The 15390-nt window shown below is 52.5% G+C and overlaps 1 protein-coding gene across 5 annotated transcripts in view; it reads right to left on the bottom strand.

The window, feature by feature from the left end:
- Positions 1-10126, bottom strand: part of MLPH (melanophilin) — a 33704-nt gene extending 23578 nt beyond the window's left edge. For 3 of the 5 annotated variants that reach the window (XM_059703650.1, XM_059703651.1, XM_059703652.1), the window contains exon 1: positions 5011-5144. In XM_059703650.1, the coding sequence (XP_059559633.1) occupies positions 5011-5120 (110 nt within the window). In that variant the 5' untranslated portion in view covers positions 5121-5144. Of the gene's footprint in view, positions 1-5010; positions 5145-9436 lie in introns of those variants that run through there. The other 2 variants (XM_059703649.1, XM_059703648.1) reach the window with 2 other exon arrangements.
- Positions 10127-15390: the final 5264 nt, after the last annotated feature.

The following is a 15390-nucleotide window of genomic DNA, read 5'->3' as shown; positions in this document are numbered from 1 at the left end:
TGGAGACTGCCTGGTCCTCAGTGTCCTCATCTGTGACTGGGGAGAACACAGCAGTCACACTGTGATGTTGCCTGAGCAGTAAATGAGGTGTTGAGGTGTGGTGGCTGTTTTATTTTATTATTTTTTTTCTTTCATCCATCCCCCTCTGCCCTCCCTTTGGTAACCATCAGCATGCTCTCTGTATCTGTTTTGTTTATTCATTTTTTAAAAAATTCACATGTAAGTGAAATCGTATGATATTTGTCTTTCTCTGACTTATTTCACTGAGCATAATACCCTTTAGGTCCATCCGTTCGGTCGTAAGTGGTAAGATTTCATTCTTTTTCATGGCTGAGTAACAGTCCATTGTATGTATGTAGCACATCTTCTTTGTCCGTGTCTATTGATGGGCACCTAGGTTGCTTCTATATCTTGGCTACTGTAAATAATGCTGCAATGAACATATGAACATATAGGGGTGCATATATGTTTTCAAATTAGTGTTTTTTTTTCTTTGAATAAATACCCAGAAGTGTTATTACTGGGTTAAATGGCAACTCAATTTTCAATTTTTTGAGGAATCTCCATACAGTTTTCCACAGTGGCTGTATCAGTCTGCATTCCTACCAACGGTGCACGAGGGCCCCCTTTTCTCCACATCCTCACTAACACTTGTCGTTTGTTCATTTATAGGTGATAGCCATTCTGACAGGTGTGAGGTGATATCTCATTGTGGTTTTAATTTGCATTTCTCTGATGATTAGTGATGTTGAGCATCTTTTCATATGTTTATTGTCCAGCTGGATGTCCTCTTTGGAGAAGTGTCTATTCAGGTCCTCTGCCCATTTTTTTTTATTGGATTGTTTTTTTAATTTGGTGTTAAGTTTTACACGTTCTTTATATGTTTTAAATATTAACCCCTCAGCAGATGTATTATTGGCAAATGTCTTCTCCCATTTATTAGGTTGTTCTTTTTTTTTTTGCTTTGTTGATATTTTCCTTTGTTGGGCAAAAACCTTTTTAGTTAGATGTCGTCCCATTTGCTTATTTTTTCATTTGTTTCCCTTGCCAGAGGAGATGTATCCAAAAAGATATTACTAAGACCAAAATCAAAGAACTTACTGCCTATGTTTTCTTCTAGGAGTTTTATGACTTCAAGTCTTACATTTAAGTCTTTAATCCATTTTGAGTTTATTCTTGTATGTGGTGTCAGAGGGTGGTCCAGTTTTGCCTCTTTTGTCATAGATTTATTGACCATGTGTGCAGACTTATTTCTGGGCTCCTTATTCTATCCCCGTGGTCGGCAAACTGCAGCTCGCGAGGCACATGCGGCTCTTTGGCCCCTTGAGTGTGGCTCTTCCTAAGCCTTAGGAGTACCCTAATTAAGTTAATAACAATGTACCTACCTATATAGTTTAAGTTTAAAAATTTGGCTCTCAAAAGAAATTTCAATTGTTGTACTGTTGATATTTGGCTCTGTTGACTAATGAGTTTGCCGACCACTGATCTAGACGAGTCTCAACTGGGCTGACTGGGCACTTCAAGTCTCTGCCACGTATCTGTTCCATGCCAGTAGGCTACCTCAGGAATGTCCTCATGGAGATGACAGAAACACAAGAAAGAGCAAGGCCTCTCGAGTGGTAGACTTAGAAGCACCATACTTGCACTTCTGCTTCATTCTACTACCCAAAGCCAGGCACATGGTCAAGTTCAGAGACAGAGGCAGAGGACACTTCAAAGTTAAATGCCCAAGGGGGTGGATGCAGAGAGGGTAAAAGATCATCCAACCCATCAGCAAGACCTATCAATTCTACCTTAGAAATACTTTCCACACCTGACCAATACTCCTTCTTATTGCTACCACCACTTCAGTTCACCATGATCTCTCTTGCCTATCACCACCTGACTGCTCTGTACAAATCTTTCTTGTCCATTCCTTCTCAGACCATTCTCAATGCAGCAATGAGAATAAACTTAAAAAGCAAACCTGCTCTGACCACTCATTTAATTAAATCTGCCAAATGGTTTCCTATTGTTCTCAGGATAAAGGTGAAAATCCTGAGTAAGGCCTGAATTGATTTCAATTTTCAATTGAGGGGTTATTTTAAAGAAAATAGGTGAACCTGGTGAAAGGGAGAAAGAGAGTGAAGAGGGAGTGTGGGAAAGAGAGGCTTTGTAATGACTTCCATGTGAGCACAGCCTGGGACCCCCTGTCTCCAACCTCATCTCCTTCCATCCTGTCTTTCACTTTATGGTTGGAACACATCATAATTCCCCAACTTGTACACTATTTCAAGCCTCTGGGGTGTTACTTGGACTGCTCTGTGTCCAAGTAGAGAAGTGGAGTTATTTATCCCTCCTTTTGGTACGGCTTCAAAACCCTCTGCCTTATGCCCTAAAAATAAAGAGAGGAGAAGAGTGTAGATTGGTTTGGCTCAGTGGATAGAGTGTCGGCCTGTGGACTGAAGGGTCCCAGGTTCGATGAGAGAGAGAGAGAGAGAGAGAGAGAGAGAGAGAGAGAGAGAACGAAACGCCAGCTTAGAAGTACCCTAATTAAGTTAATAACAATGTACCTACCTATATAGTTTAAGTTTAAAAAATTTGGCTCTCAAAAGAAATTTCAATCGTTGTACTGTTGATATTTGGCTCTGTTGACTAATGAGTTTGCTGACCACTGTTCTATCCCATTGGTCTATACACCTGCTCATGCCGGTGCGATGCTGTTTTGATTATTGTAGTTTTGTGGTACATTTTGAAATCAGTGAGCGTGCTTCCTCCCACTTTGTTTTTTCTCAAGGTTTCTTCATCTCAGATTAGCTGATATTCTCCACAAGAACTAAACCCCACGGGGGAAGGAAGGATTTAAAGAGAACATGAGCAGCAGGAATGTTGCTTTCCCAAAGGGCCTTCTGCTCTCAGTAGCTGGTTTCTTGCACCAGAGGCTGGAATCGCCTCCCAGGAGCCTCACTTGTCGTCCTCCCTCCCTCTCTGCTTCCTTCCAGCACATCATACACCCGCAGGGGGGGGGGGCCTCGAGGACAGTGAAGGCCAATGCCACTGGAGCATCAAAGACGGAGGAGCCCCTTTGAGCAAAGCCTCTGTTGTCACCGTCCCTCTCCACACAGGGAAGTGGCCGCACCTGTGGCTCACAGCCCAAGCCCTGCACTGGTCAACAGTCTTGGCATCAGGATGTCCGTTCTCTCACACAAACGTCAATCCTGTTCAAGGCTCTAAGTTCATCCACAGTTAAGACCCACGTCCCCCTGGCAATGTCCTGCCCAGACTCCATCCTAAATCCTTCTGATGCCAACGTTGTTAATGTCCAAATTTTGTACAACTTTGACTTTTTGATTCTTTGGTGCTCAGCACTGTAACCTGATGGGAAGCCAGGAATAACATCACACCCTGTACAGTAAACACCCCACTCCCAAGTCCCTGGTCGAACACGCCAACTTCAGGGAGAGATTTTATCTGCCTGGGCTAAGTGAAAGGCGAGGTGGCCTCCCACTTCCTTCTCCTCCACTTCCTGAAGCTGCCTGCCAGGGGGCTTGCCGCTCAGGAGCCAGACCCCAAGGGAAATTCCTTCCTGGCAGCTCAGAGGAAAGGCGCACGCAAGGTCAGTGCTGTTGGCAACCCTGTTCCCTGGAATAAAAACACATTCTCTTTGGAAAGCCATTTAGGAGGTACACGGTGGAGAGGGGCCAAGGCCTCACGCCTCTGTGTCCCCAGGGGGACTTTGAACGTCTTTGGCAGAGCCTGGGGAGCCTGAGGCCTGGCCGAGGGGTCGGAGGCTTTGTGTCTTGGGAATAGTCTGGTCATACAGGGGTTAGTAAAACTGGTCTCACAGCCCCATGGCCTTCCATCCTTGCCAATGTCAGGGACCTGGGCAAGCTCATTTGTCAGTGCCGGGAGGTCCGTTGGTCTGACCCTGCAGGGGAGGTGCCGGGTCTTTCCCAAACCTGCCCAACATCCTTTCCAGGGGACCGGCGCTCCTATTTGGAGAGAAACCCACCTAATACTCATTTCTGTTAACTCTGTAAATATAAAAGGAAACACTTCTTTTGTTCCTTGATTGTTTTCAGTTGGTAAACTTGGTGAGTTGTCTGCTTAGCAAGTTGCCTTTTGGCCAATTTGCTCTTGGTGAACTGACCTTGAGCCCACATGCTGTGTCTATAGACACCGGACAGGGACGTGATCTCCAAAGAACGGGCATGTTTGCTTCTTGGTTTCACAATTCCCCCCCTAATTACTGTGCTCTGTTTCCTGCTTTCCCCCAGACCTGGTCTAACGGTGCCTTCCCCAGGTGAGGAGACAACTCCATCCTCTCAGTTCCTCAGGCCATGACCTTGGCGTTACCTTGGACTCCTCCCATACTCTCCACCCCACATCCAATCTGAAGGCAAATTTGCTGGCTCTCCCTTCAAAATACAAGTGACTGCGGCTCAGTAACGCACAGCCTGTCGAGCGGAGGTCTGGTCCCGCTGGTCCCCTGCTCACACGCCTCCAGGTCAGCAGAGGCCTGAGAGAAAGACCCGGGGCCTGTAAAGGTCCATGGAGCCCACGTGATGCCACCACGGCCTCCTCTCCCTGCGCTGCCTGGAGCCCTTGCAGGCATTCTCTTGGCTACTCGCTCACCTCCTCGAGTCTTTGCTCAAATGTCTCCTTCTCAGTAGGCCTACCAACCCCCCAAAATACCCAGAGGAGATAACAAGGAGCTCAGTGGAAGCCAAGCGTTAGAGGTTGGGAGGAACATGCACGGTAGGAGGGCGTTAATAATGCTTGTGGGCTTTCGCTCAGTTGGATGGGGGCCACCAACGCGATCAGAAAGGAAGGTGGAAAGTCAGCCTCGACCGCCAACCCCTCCATCGCAACATTTGGGCGTTTCAGAATGGATCCAGTCATTACCCCTTTGTCACTGTTCATTCTTGCACTTTGGTGGTCCCTGCATCACCCAGTTTGGGGACAACGTTACCCTGGAAGCTGGACTTTGTGGCGGACTCGGGCTCCGTGGGCTCAGCCCCACGCACTTACTCCAGTCTCTCCTCTTCTTTCCGCCTCAGCTCAAAGTCCCGCTGCACCACTTCCCAGACGTGCTTGGCCTCTTCATCCGTGAGCTTGGAAAGGTCCAGCTTTTTCCCCATCGTGGCTCCTCGTCAGGCTCACACCTGGAAAATCACAGGATCATAGCGTCAGCCCAGGAAGCCCGCGATGCTGGCTGACTCACGGAGCACCAGGCAGCACCCAGAGTCCGGGTTCCCCGGCAGCCTGTGGGTACCTGGGCTAAACAGGCAATGAAACGAACCCGTGTAGCATTCCCACACCCTGCTTTTAAAAGGGATCGACTTCCGCCTCCTGGCCCTCACACCTGTAGACCCGAGTTCCTAATTCTCTTTTCACTGTGGAGTAAGTGCCAAGGGACACCTCCTTCCCCCTGTCCTACGCCGTGCTTTGTGATGGGACCCCAGGTGTGATCCCGGGGTCTCGCCTTTGGGGTCCTGGGAGCCGGAACAGCCCTGCTCTGGGGTATGATTTGTTGGATGAGGTTCCGCTGTGGTGACCGTTTGTAAACCACCTGTGACATCAGCAGGACATCCCTGGGGCCTGAAATCCATCCTCCCGGGAATGTCCGAGAAGGGACCAACCGTCTGCTCTCCTGGGGGGCCTTCAAGTCAAAGGGAAGATTCCACCGGCTGCTGAACACAGGGAGCATCTCCCTCAGGCTGATGACCATGGAAGTGCTCACTGTGGGAACAGACTTCCTTTTCTTGCGTAAGAGGTTAATTATGAAAAGTAACACGTGCCAAGCAGCACTTGGGTATACTTGAGATGAAAATTTCCACAGAGATCCCATGCTGTCGATTAGAATGTCCCCTGGCTTGTGCCTTAAACTTGATGGAAAGCAACTTCCATTTTCTGCCCGACCCCTCCGGGTCTCCACCCTCAAGCGCAGTCTGACTGTGAACCCCTGGGGAGAGGCCCTGAGTGCCAGGATCATCCAAACTGTCCTCAGTAGAGTTGAACTTAGATTCTGGACCAGAAAACATGAAAACAAAACAGATTTTTTGATGCTTTCCGGAGCACACAGTTTCTGGGTTTAAAAAAATTGGAACAAAAAGTTATTTGATGGATGACTGGGATGTATTCAGTTCTGCTTTTTTTTTTTTTTTTTTTTTACCACTTTTGAAAAAAAAATGTTGTATCCTAAGAAGCTCATTCTTTGAAATCCTAATTTCAGAGCAGAGGAGGGTGCGTGACCATCAGCTGAGCAGTGACACCCCCTCCTGGGGATGAGGCCCACTGGCTCCTGGCTGCCGAGAGCGAGGCCCGCCAGGAACATGCTGAGACGTGACCGGGCGGCCACAGCAGATGGGGCACACAGCCGCACCCGCGCCCACGGGAACCGTGGCATTACGGCCTAATACCACCTTGGAGGCTCCGACAATGAGCCTGAGTTCTTAAGGAATGCGACGTGTGCCCACGGCACTCTGTGTAATAAAACAGTGATGTGGAATATGCATTTTGAAACATGCATCCCACATAGCTAAACCACAACCAGACTGTTACTACTTCATGGGTTAGACAGAACCTGAAAAATTTTTACCCAAGTGCTTATTTTTGGTTCTGGCCCAACTCCAGGGTGAGCAGCAGGGGCAGGGAGAGGACTGGAGGGAGAGGGACTCCAGGTTCAGACGCGGCCTCGGAGGGGGCTGTGCCATGCGGCAGGGAGGCGATGCTTCGAGGGCGCGGTTCCTACGACAACCGGGGTTGAGGGCCAACGGTCCTTGACATGTTCCTTATATATTGTGACCTTATCCTCCCATTTAGCAGATTAACAAAATGCTTAAAGCTTAAAAAAAACCCCTATGTTTAGAAAATAATCTTAAATTGAATGAAGAATATGTTTGACTTCAGCATCTAAAATACACACACCCCAATTCACTGGCATTTAGGGGAAGTGCTGTTAGTACGCCCTCTGGCTTGCCGCAGGTTGGGACATGGACAGGGACATTGCAGTACGTGGAAGAGCCAGCCCCTCTGCCAGGCACAGCCTTGCCCCGGGGCCTATGTGGGCTCAGGGAGGGGACAGCCTTTCAGCCCATCACTCCCTGCTTCCTTGCTCACCCAGGCCCGATCTCCAGCTGGTACCCCTGACCCACAACAGTCAAGGGCAGCCCACGGAGGGTGCAGGGCTGCTGTAGCGCCCGGCCTGGGGGGAACCTCCCAGGATGCACGTGTTGGGAGGGCAGCTCCAACCCCCAGGCTCTATCTGTCCTCCGCCCCATTTCGGTGGAGATAACTCTGAGTCATGAGGTTCCTGAAGAAAACACTTTCAGTTTGCGCCTGTTCCCACTGCTCAGAGCTAATCACACTTTTCATCTTTGAGACTGAATAGTTACAATGCAGAGAAGAGGGGCTGACACAGAGGGGAAAGCGCTGGAAAGACACAGCAGAACTGGTTTTATAAAATGAATATCCTGGACCCAGAATACAGAATCTCAGTGGTGTGTCGTCTTTATTAAGGGTTTGAGTTCATCCTTTGGCTGAATTAAAGGGAGATCGGGGCGGGGGTTCCTCCTTCATGACACTTGGCTCCACCACATCTTGGGCGGCTGCTCCCTAAGCCTTGGCGCAATGGTGATTATGAGCCATCACCGCCTGAGCAAATAAAACCAGGGAGCCAGTCAACGTCCCTCACTGAATGCCCAGCCAAGAGTGGCAGGAATGCTCGCTGACTCAGAATCCAGGTGTGAGGTGCTGTTCTTGCTGATAAAAGTGCAGGGACACGCCTGAAGGAACGCACAGGTGCCAGTTGTGGGATCTCTGCATTCACCTTTGTAGCTGTTGCCCAAATGCTGCCCCCAGAGCTGGGCCTGCCGCCCATTGGTAGTAACCAATCCCCCAGCACTCATCAGCTGCAAAATGAGCACATTCCCAGGGGAAGTCCCTCCCCCCTGCAGGTCACCGGCATACCTGGGGTACAAGAAGAGACTCTGAGGTCACTCCAGCACTGACACTGGGTGGGCACTCTGCAGCCTGCCCACTCCCTCTGCCCTCCCAGGTCCCTCATTTATACACGGACACAGGTCCTGTGTTTGTAGCGAAGGCCTCAGCTCCAGTGTCCTCAGCAAGGATGGGTCCCAGGCTGAGGCTGCAGGACGATGGGGGGCTGAGAGTCAGGAGCTGGCTTCCCATCCCAGTTCAGGCACCAGCCGGCCCTGTGACCTGGGACAAGTTCCTGGGTCTCAGCTTTCCCATCTGTACCATGGACAACAGTCGGGCTCCCGGACTGCTCTGGCCCTCTCCAGCCCTGTATGATGCCCGGATGTTAGAATAGAAGGGGGGTGGCGGGTAAGAGGAGGGAGGAAGGGGAGAGCTCTTGCTCCAGAGGTTGCTTCTAAAAGAATGAGATAGTCAGACCTAGAAGACTGACCCAACCACAGGAGCAGCCACTGCATTCTCATCCAGGGCCACCAGAGCCACCTTTCCCACCTGCCTACTTTAACCCCCAATCTCCCACCAGACCCACTCAGCTGCTGGTAATTTTCCGTCACTAATGCCTTAATCAGTAAGATCCCTGCCTTCTCATCTGGGTGCCTGGCACTGTCCTCGCCTGCGGGCCAATGTCTCGGCTCAGCTCCCAAGGTCTGCAGGCTCTGGCTCTCTCCCTGGATTTCACCTCCACAGGCAGGGTCAGCCTTTGCGGCTAGTGGGCTACTGGGGGCCTCCCCTCCCCCCATTATCACTCCAACCTCTGAGAAAGAAATATGTATATAAGATTAAAACACAAAAAAGACAAAAGAGATCTAAAGGCCCCAATCCAACTGAAAAGGAAGTGGGTTTTTAAATCTGGTTAAGGTCTGAGCCTATGAAATCTTTGGGGATTTATAAGGAGGGTATCGCTCACAGACTCTCCCCCTATCTCTACAACAGGGTGGATGGACTGGGATGGAGCCTGGCAGCAAACGAAAGAGGATTCGGATAAACCCGGGGCTTCTGGAGGTCTGGGCGCATCCTCCCCTGCCAGGACACCCCAAGGGCCCTGAAACCAAGATCTGCAGGGCAGCAGCCCAGGAGGAAGTATTTACCCAAACAGCCTTGGGCCCCTGGGCGTCCAGCCCAGTGTGAATCCTCTCAGGTCCCAGCCCCAGCTCAGTCCGCCCCCCTCACCCTCAATAGGGTTTCTAATTAAAAGCACAGTTTTCCTCAAAATGGCCTGCTGACCAGAGTATCCGGGTGAGGTTTGGGGTTCTGGGGGCTGGGCAGGATTTCCTCACCAGCTTGGAGCGAGGCCAGGGGATCACTGGGGGGCGTTTCCACACCATTATAGCTGCACACTTCTCCGCGGACCCTCCCGGAGCCTGGGCCACCAGTCCTGGGCACTGGTGCCCAACTGTTCCCTCTTTTCCTCGCACTCACCGATCTTTCCCTGGCCGTGCGGGCCCTGCTTTGGACGAACCTGGGCGTCTGGTCGGGGCGCACGGGGGGCAGCAGGGCGCAAGGCACAGGGCAGGAGCTCTGGACTGCCTGGGCCTGGCGGGCAGCGGGGAGGTCCGGGTGCTGCCCGCTGGGTCACGTGGGCTGCGCCCCGCCCAGCTCCGGGAGCGCGGGCACCTCGGGGTGCTGGACCGGGCGGAGGGCCGAGCAACCCCAGTGTCCGCGCTGGAGGCGCCGGTGCAGGGCCTCTCGGTCCTCGCCCCAAGCCAGCTTCGGGGAGAAAGGCGGCGGCAGGAAGCGGGGTTGAGCCCACAGCCGGCGAGTCGCGTGACTTTGCCGGCGATGCGGCCGCGGGGTCCTGCCCTCAGTGCGAGGACTCCTGCTTGCCCGAACGTTCCGCGGAGCGCGCGGCACCTCGTTTAATTGCCATCCCAGCTCTGCTGGGAGGACGCTATTTACTCCGGCTCTACAGATGGGGAAACGGAGTCTTGGAAAGAGCCTTAGACAAAGACAAGAACTAAGTGGGAACACTAGCTGGGAAGTGGGACTTTGCGCCCAGGGTTTCCTCGCGCAGATCCCGTGCCCCTCACCGCCTTCCATCCTGCCTGGCATCAGGACGCCCCTGGACCGGGAGCCCACAGCGCCGGGAGCCCCTCCGCGGAGAGGGCACCCAGTCTTGCCCACCAAGAAAGGTCCTGCAAGTCAGAGTCGCGCTCTGGGCGGAGTCAGGCTCCGCGCGCAGACGGGGCGGGGCGCACTCGGGGACGCGCGCCTGGGCTGGGCTGGGCCTCCTCCGAGCCCTGTGTTGGCTCCTGGGCGCTTCACACCCAGCCCTTCTCAGGTGCAGCCACCCTTTGCAGCTCACAGGGCTTGCACCTCCTTCCAAATCCCATCTTCTCTCTCTCCTCCGGACTTGGGCGCAGAAGAGCACTCTGTCTTTCTTCCTCTCACTTACCATTAAAATAAAATTAAAAATTAAACAAAAAGCACATGCTTTCCTCTGGAACTACTTTTGAAGCTCAGTTTCCATGTCTGCACCATGGGGACAGGAATACAAAGAAATTCAGTGCTGTTAGGTGAACAGTTGTTATGAGAGGAAACTAAACCTCCTAGGACAGTTGTGCGGGCCGGGAGCACTGGAGGTGAACTTGGGCCCCAGGACCACATTAGGATGGAGGCTCGAACCAAACACCATCAACCCGTCTGTGGGGACCCTGGAGGTGGGAGCAACTTACACCCGTTTCCACAACCCCTGTGAGTGGTTCTTAGGTCTTTCATTTCCTTACCATACACTTCACAATTGCTTGCAAAATTAATAGCATCTTCCCAAAGTGGGTATTGGAACTGTAAGTTCCTTAATGGTAGATTTTTATTGTTGTTGTTAATCCTCTCCTGAGGATACGTTTTATTTTTGTTGCTTGGTTTTTTTTTAGAGAGAGTGGAAGGGAGGGGGAGACACACACACACACACACACACACACACAGAGGGAGAGAGAGAGAGAGAGAGAGAGAGAGAGAGAAACATTGATGTGCGAGAGGCAGATTGGTTGCCTCCCACACTCGCCCCAAACAGGCAGGGGTTGGAGCCTGCAACCGAAGCATGTGCCCTTGACAGGAATCAAACCCGTGACCCTTCAGTCCAAGGGCCAACGCTGTAACCACTGAGCCAAAACTGCTAGGGCCTTAATAGATTTTAAAAATGTTTTTTTTATGCTTTAGTATTTATTTATTTAAATTAGCATGTTTTCAAGATCTATAAAATGGATATGTGGTAATATATGATAAAGATATATGGTAAAGAATATAAACAGTCTAAATGAAAAGTCAGGTTTGCTTATCCCTATTTCTCAGAAGCAATCATGATGAATACTGTCTGTGTTTCCTTCTGCAGTTTGTGTGTGTGTGGTTAAGCATGTGGGCTTGCCAAGCAACTGCAAGCATCAGACGCAGGGCTGGGTGTGTTATCCTGGCTGTGTTTACAGAAATCTGCTCTCCTGCCCCCTCAGGGCAGGTGGTGCTGATGCCCAGTCCCAGAGTTTAATGGTAAGGGTGCCAGTGTAGGTTTTCCAGATAATAAGAAAAAACAGGCTGTCCAGTTAAACTTGAATTTTATAGAAACAATGAACAGAGTTGTTTTGTTTTGTTTTTTAGTATAAGTGCATTCTAAATATTTCATGGGGTATACTTATTTATAAAAAATATGATTTATTTATCTGAAATTCAAATTGAATTGGGAATCTTGTATAGTCCCCAGAGTTGTAATGGGAACACCCTGAAAAGGTTTCCTATGCCAAAGTCAACGTCCTGATAGGTGGAGCCCTGTGCCCTGGGATGGGGACATTTGGGTGGATGAGTCTGAGTTTGAACCCCTTGATTACCCAGACTCCTCTGGGCACGGAGCAGCCCCTTTCCTCTTCCCAGAGGTGCTGGTGCCCAGACACTGTGCGAACACCTCCCCTGAGATGGACGCCTTACAATAGGATGCTTGTTCCCAAGACCTGTCCCCATCTCTCCTTATTTCCTCTAGAACAACGACTAGGGCCAGGTCTCAGCAAAGCCCAGGTGGGAGAATAAAGTTCCTGCTCTGGGAATAAATGGCATTTTCACTGACGCAATCATGGTCCTGGATACTGTGTATCACCAAACACAGGGGAAATGTGTGCAGATGGACCTCGAAGATACCGCATTGAGTTTACTGATTTGGGAGAAATCTCCTTATCTCAAGACTTGTTTTCCTGGCCAGGACACTTGGCAATTATCCCAGTACATTGCTGAGATAGCTCTGCAAAGTGTGGGCGCAATGGAAACGAGGTGCAGATGCTGCTGCCTTGCTAGAGCATGGAGTAAGGAGCTTAGCAGGCTTATGGAGCAGGAGTGAGAGAACGGATGTATTACGTAAGACCAAACACTCCACCAGGACTCTGGTCCTTGAGGGCCCAGAGGACCCTCCCCTCACCAGCCCCTGAGCAAGTGACCTGGCAGGCTGAAAGGTGGGCATGAGGCTCGGAGCGTGGGAGGGTTCTGCCCAGGATGGGAAGACTGGAGACTGAGGCACGTGTGGGACCTCGGGAGTGGGAACCATGTGTGAGTCTTGCATCTCATGTCAGCGCTCACCAGAGGCCGTCTACTAAAGAAGGGACGCTGAGCGAACAGTGTGCTGTGGCCGTCAGCCTCTGTCCTTAGGACAGCGAAACTTCCTCTCCTTTCTTCCCTCTTTCCTGCATGCTGACCCCCGTCTACCTTTGCTGAGGATACAGCAAAGGGTGAAGGCCAGAGGCATCCTCCAGGGCTGGTCCCTGACATCACCAGGGCTGGCGGCCTCCGAACTGATGTCTTGTTCCTCTGGACATCCGGCCCTGGATATCGGCTTGAGAATGGGCAGAGTGGACCCTGCAGGACGAAGCCTACGGTCAGGACAGCCTCAAGCCGCTTGGGGTCATTTTCTGCCGTGACTCCTCCGCACCGACAGAGGGCGAAAGCGGCAGATAGCGGGAGGCTCTCAGGGCGCGCAGTGCCCAACGTCCTGCTCTAAAGCGGCGGCAGGGCCAGGCGTTTAACCCCCAAGGCTGACGCTGGAGCCCGGTCTCTTCTGGGAGGTCTCAGTTTCCCACCCTGAACACGGGCCCCTTCCTGAGCTCTGAGGTCTGAGCTCCTAGGACAAGGCGAGCCTTTGGTGAAGTGCAGTGTAGTGCGGGTGAGGTCTCCGTGCAAAACGGGAATGGGATCTCCATGCAAGGCGAGGTCTCGGTCCAGCGCGAATAATATCGGAGGTCGCCTTTCACCCCCTCACAAGCGGGTCTCCGTCCTCCACGCCTCCCCCTGAGTCCACTCACCGCCCCATCTGAGCCTGGATCTGGACTCAAAGGCTTTCCGTTTGTGGCCAAAGAGCTTAACTCAAACGCATAATTAAAGGCAGGGATGCGGTTTTTGCTGGCGGTGAGTCCCTCACAAGCATGCAGGCGCCCCGCCTCCGCGTCTGACCCGTGGGGTGGGGCTGGACCAGGGCCCCCACCCCAGGAGGAGCCAGTGTGGCTGCAGGAAGACCTGGGATCCAGGCCCTCAGCCCCCCAGTCCTTCTTACCAGGGACCCCTAGGGGCCTCGTGACACCCACCTGGCTGCATTAAACTCCTTCTTGGGCCTCTGAGCCCCCAGCCCTTTCACGAAGGAGACCCTCAGGGAAAACCGCGCTGCTACCTGAGCCAGTAGAAACCTGGGCCTTTAACCCCAGATCTCTGCCTACATCAGGTGACCTGTTCTTTCTCCCTCCCCGTGTTTGATTCCGAATGAAACCAGACCGAGCCAGAAGGACGTTAGGAAAGTCCAGCCCTCCATAAGAGCTTTTATCCACAGTAGTTATTTGAATGCTTATTTTGAGACTGTTTTTAATAGCAAATTTTACAAAAAGCTCTCATTTCTTGGTGCCCCTGCCTGGTTTGTTGGTGGCCCAGGTCCGGGTATGCAGGGTCTCTTAGGAACTCATGCCCCTGCAGGGTTGTTACTCAGGACTACTGGGAGCCACACCAGTGCTTTGCATCCTGACTTTCTGCTCCTGGAGTTCCCCTAAGGGAGCCCTTGAACTTCTCAGGGAGGGGGAGTCAGGAGTGCTGGGCCTTCCCTCCAGCCCATCCCAGAGTCAAGATCCTGGCTTGTAGCCCATCGCAGCCCTGGGCCAGGAGGATGCAGAGGCGTCCGGGGGCCTCCAGGGATGCTCCCATAGCCGTCCCCACAGCCACTGGGTCTGAGGCCAGGCCAGGCTGCCCTCTCCCGCCCCACCCCCAATGAGCAGCTACTGCTGGGAAATCCTTCTGACTCCCAGCTCCTTCCCTTCTGGCCTGAGCACAGGTGGCTCAGTCTCTTCCTTGGGCCAGAGCAGAAGGCAGACTCACTTAGGCCACAGATGCAGGGCAGGGGCAGGGTGGGCCAGGGGGGCCTGGTAGGGGAGGGGGCCAGACATCGTTTCTAGGTCTTGGAGGCAGATGGCTGGGACCTGGGTCTGCCATTCCCTAGGAAACAATGGGAAACTGGCTGTGTTGACGGCTGAATCATCCGTGGGTTGTGTGGTTTCTGGCGTGGGGCCTGCGCTATGGCTGTGGGAAATTGTGCCCTGGGTTCTAGGCGATTGAGTGAGGGCTCTGTAGAGAAGTATTTCGAGAAGCTCTCCTCATTGTCTGTTCAGACCCAGAACCTATGCCTGAGGGGCTCGCCAGGGTGTGGGGGTGGGGAGTGGGGGGTAGGAGTAGGGGTGGGGTGGGGGTGGGGGCCTAGGCAGCTCTGGGACCTCTGCCTTACACCTGGATTGTATGCATCTGGTCTGTCCTGTGCTCCAGCCCCACCCAGTGGGACACTGTTAGCCCCACAGTGAAATGAGGGGCTCCCAGTTGAGAACAAAGCCCACACTCTTGTCCTGGCCTCGTAGGGGCCAAAGCAGCTCGCCCAGGCTCTCTCCTGTTGCTTCTTCTATTCTGAGCCCTTCCTTCATTCCACTGTCCTCAGCTGTAAGAAACATACCCTCTGAGTCACTCTTCTCTCTAGGACTCCATGACCCGACCCCCTTCCACCTCCTCTAGGGATCCTAGTGCAGGATCCCTCTGTGCCTCCTTTGACCTTGGAGTGTAGCAGACAGTTACCCTGGGAGCTCCTCTCGAGTCCTGGGGTCACAGGCCTGACCTTGAAATCTGTGTCAACCGGGCGGGGTTGGAGGTGGGGGGGCGGGGCTCATCTGGGAACTGAGGGAAGAACCATTGTCCCAGAGGGCAGTCTGCAGGAGCCCGATGAGTCTGCTGGCCTCTGTTGTCCAGCTGCTTCACCAGGTTCCTGGGAGAGCTCCTGCTGAGCCTGGGCACACTCAGCCCCTCCTTTAATGACAGCCCCCCCAGGCCAGCCTGACTCCCTGTGCTATCAGCTCAGTCCCGCTGCCCTCTGGTGCCCTCTCCTGGCCAGAGGGGGTGACTGCGGCTGGCCCTGCAGCCCAGGGG

This window comes from Myotis daubentonii, chromosome 7, assembly GCF_963259705.1.
Source record: "Myotis daubentonii chromosome 7, mMyoDau2.1, whole genome shotgun sequence".
Taxonomy (NCBI): Eukaryota; Metazoa; Chordata; class Mammalia; order Chiroptera; family Vespertilionidae; genus Myotis; species Myotis daubentonii.
This window is presented reverse-complemented; position numbering and strand designations above follow the sequence as displayed.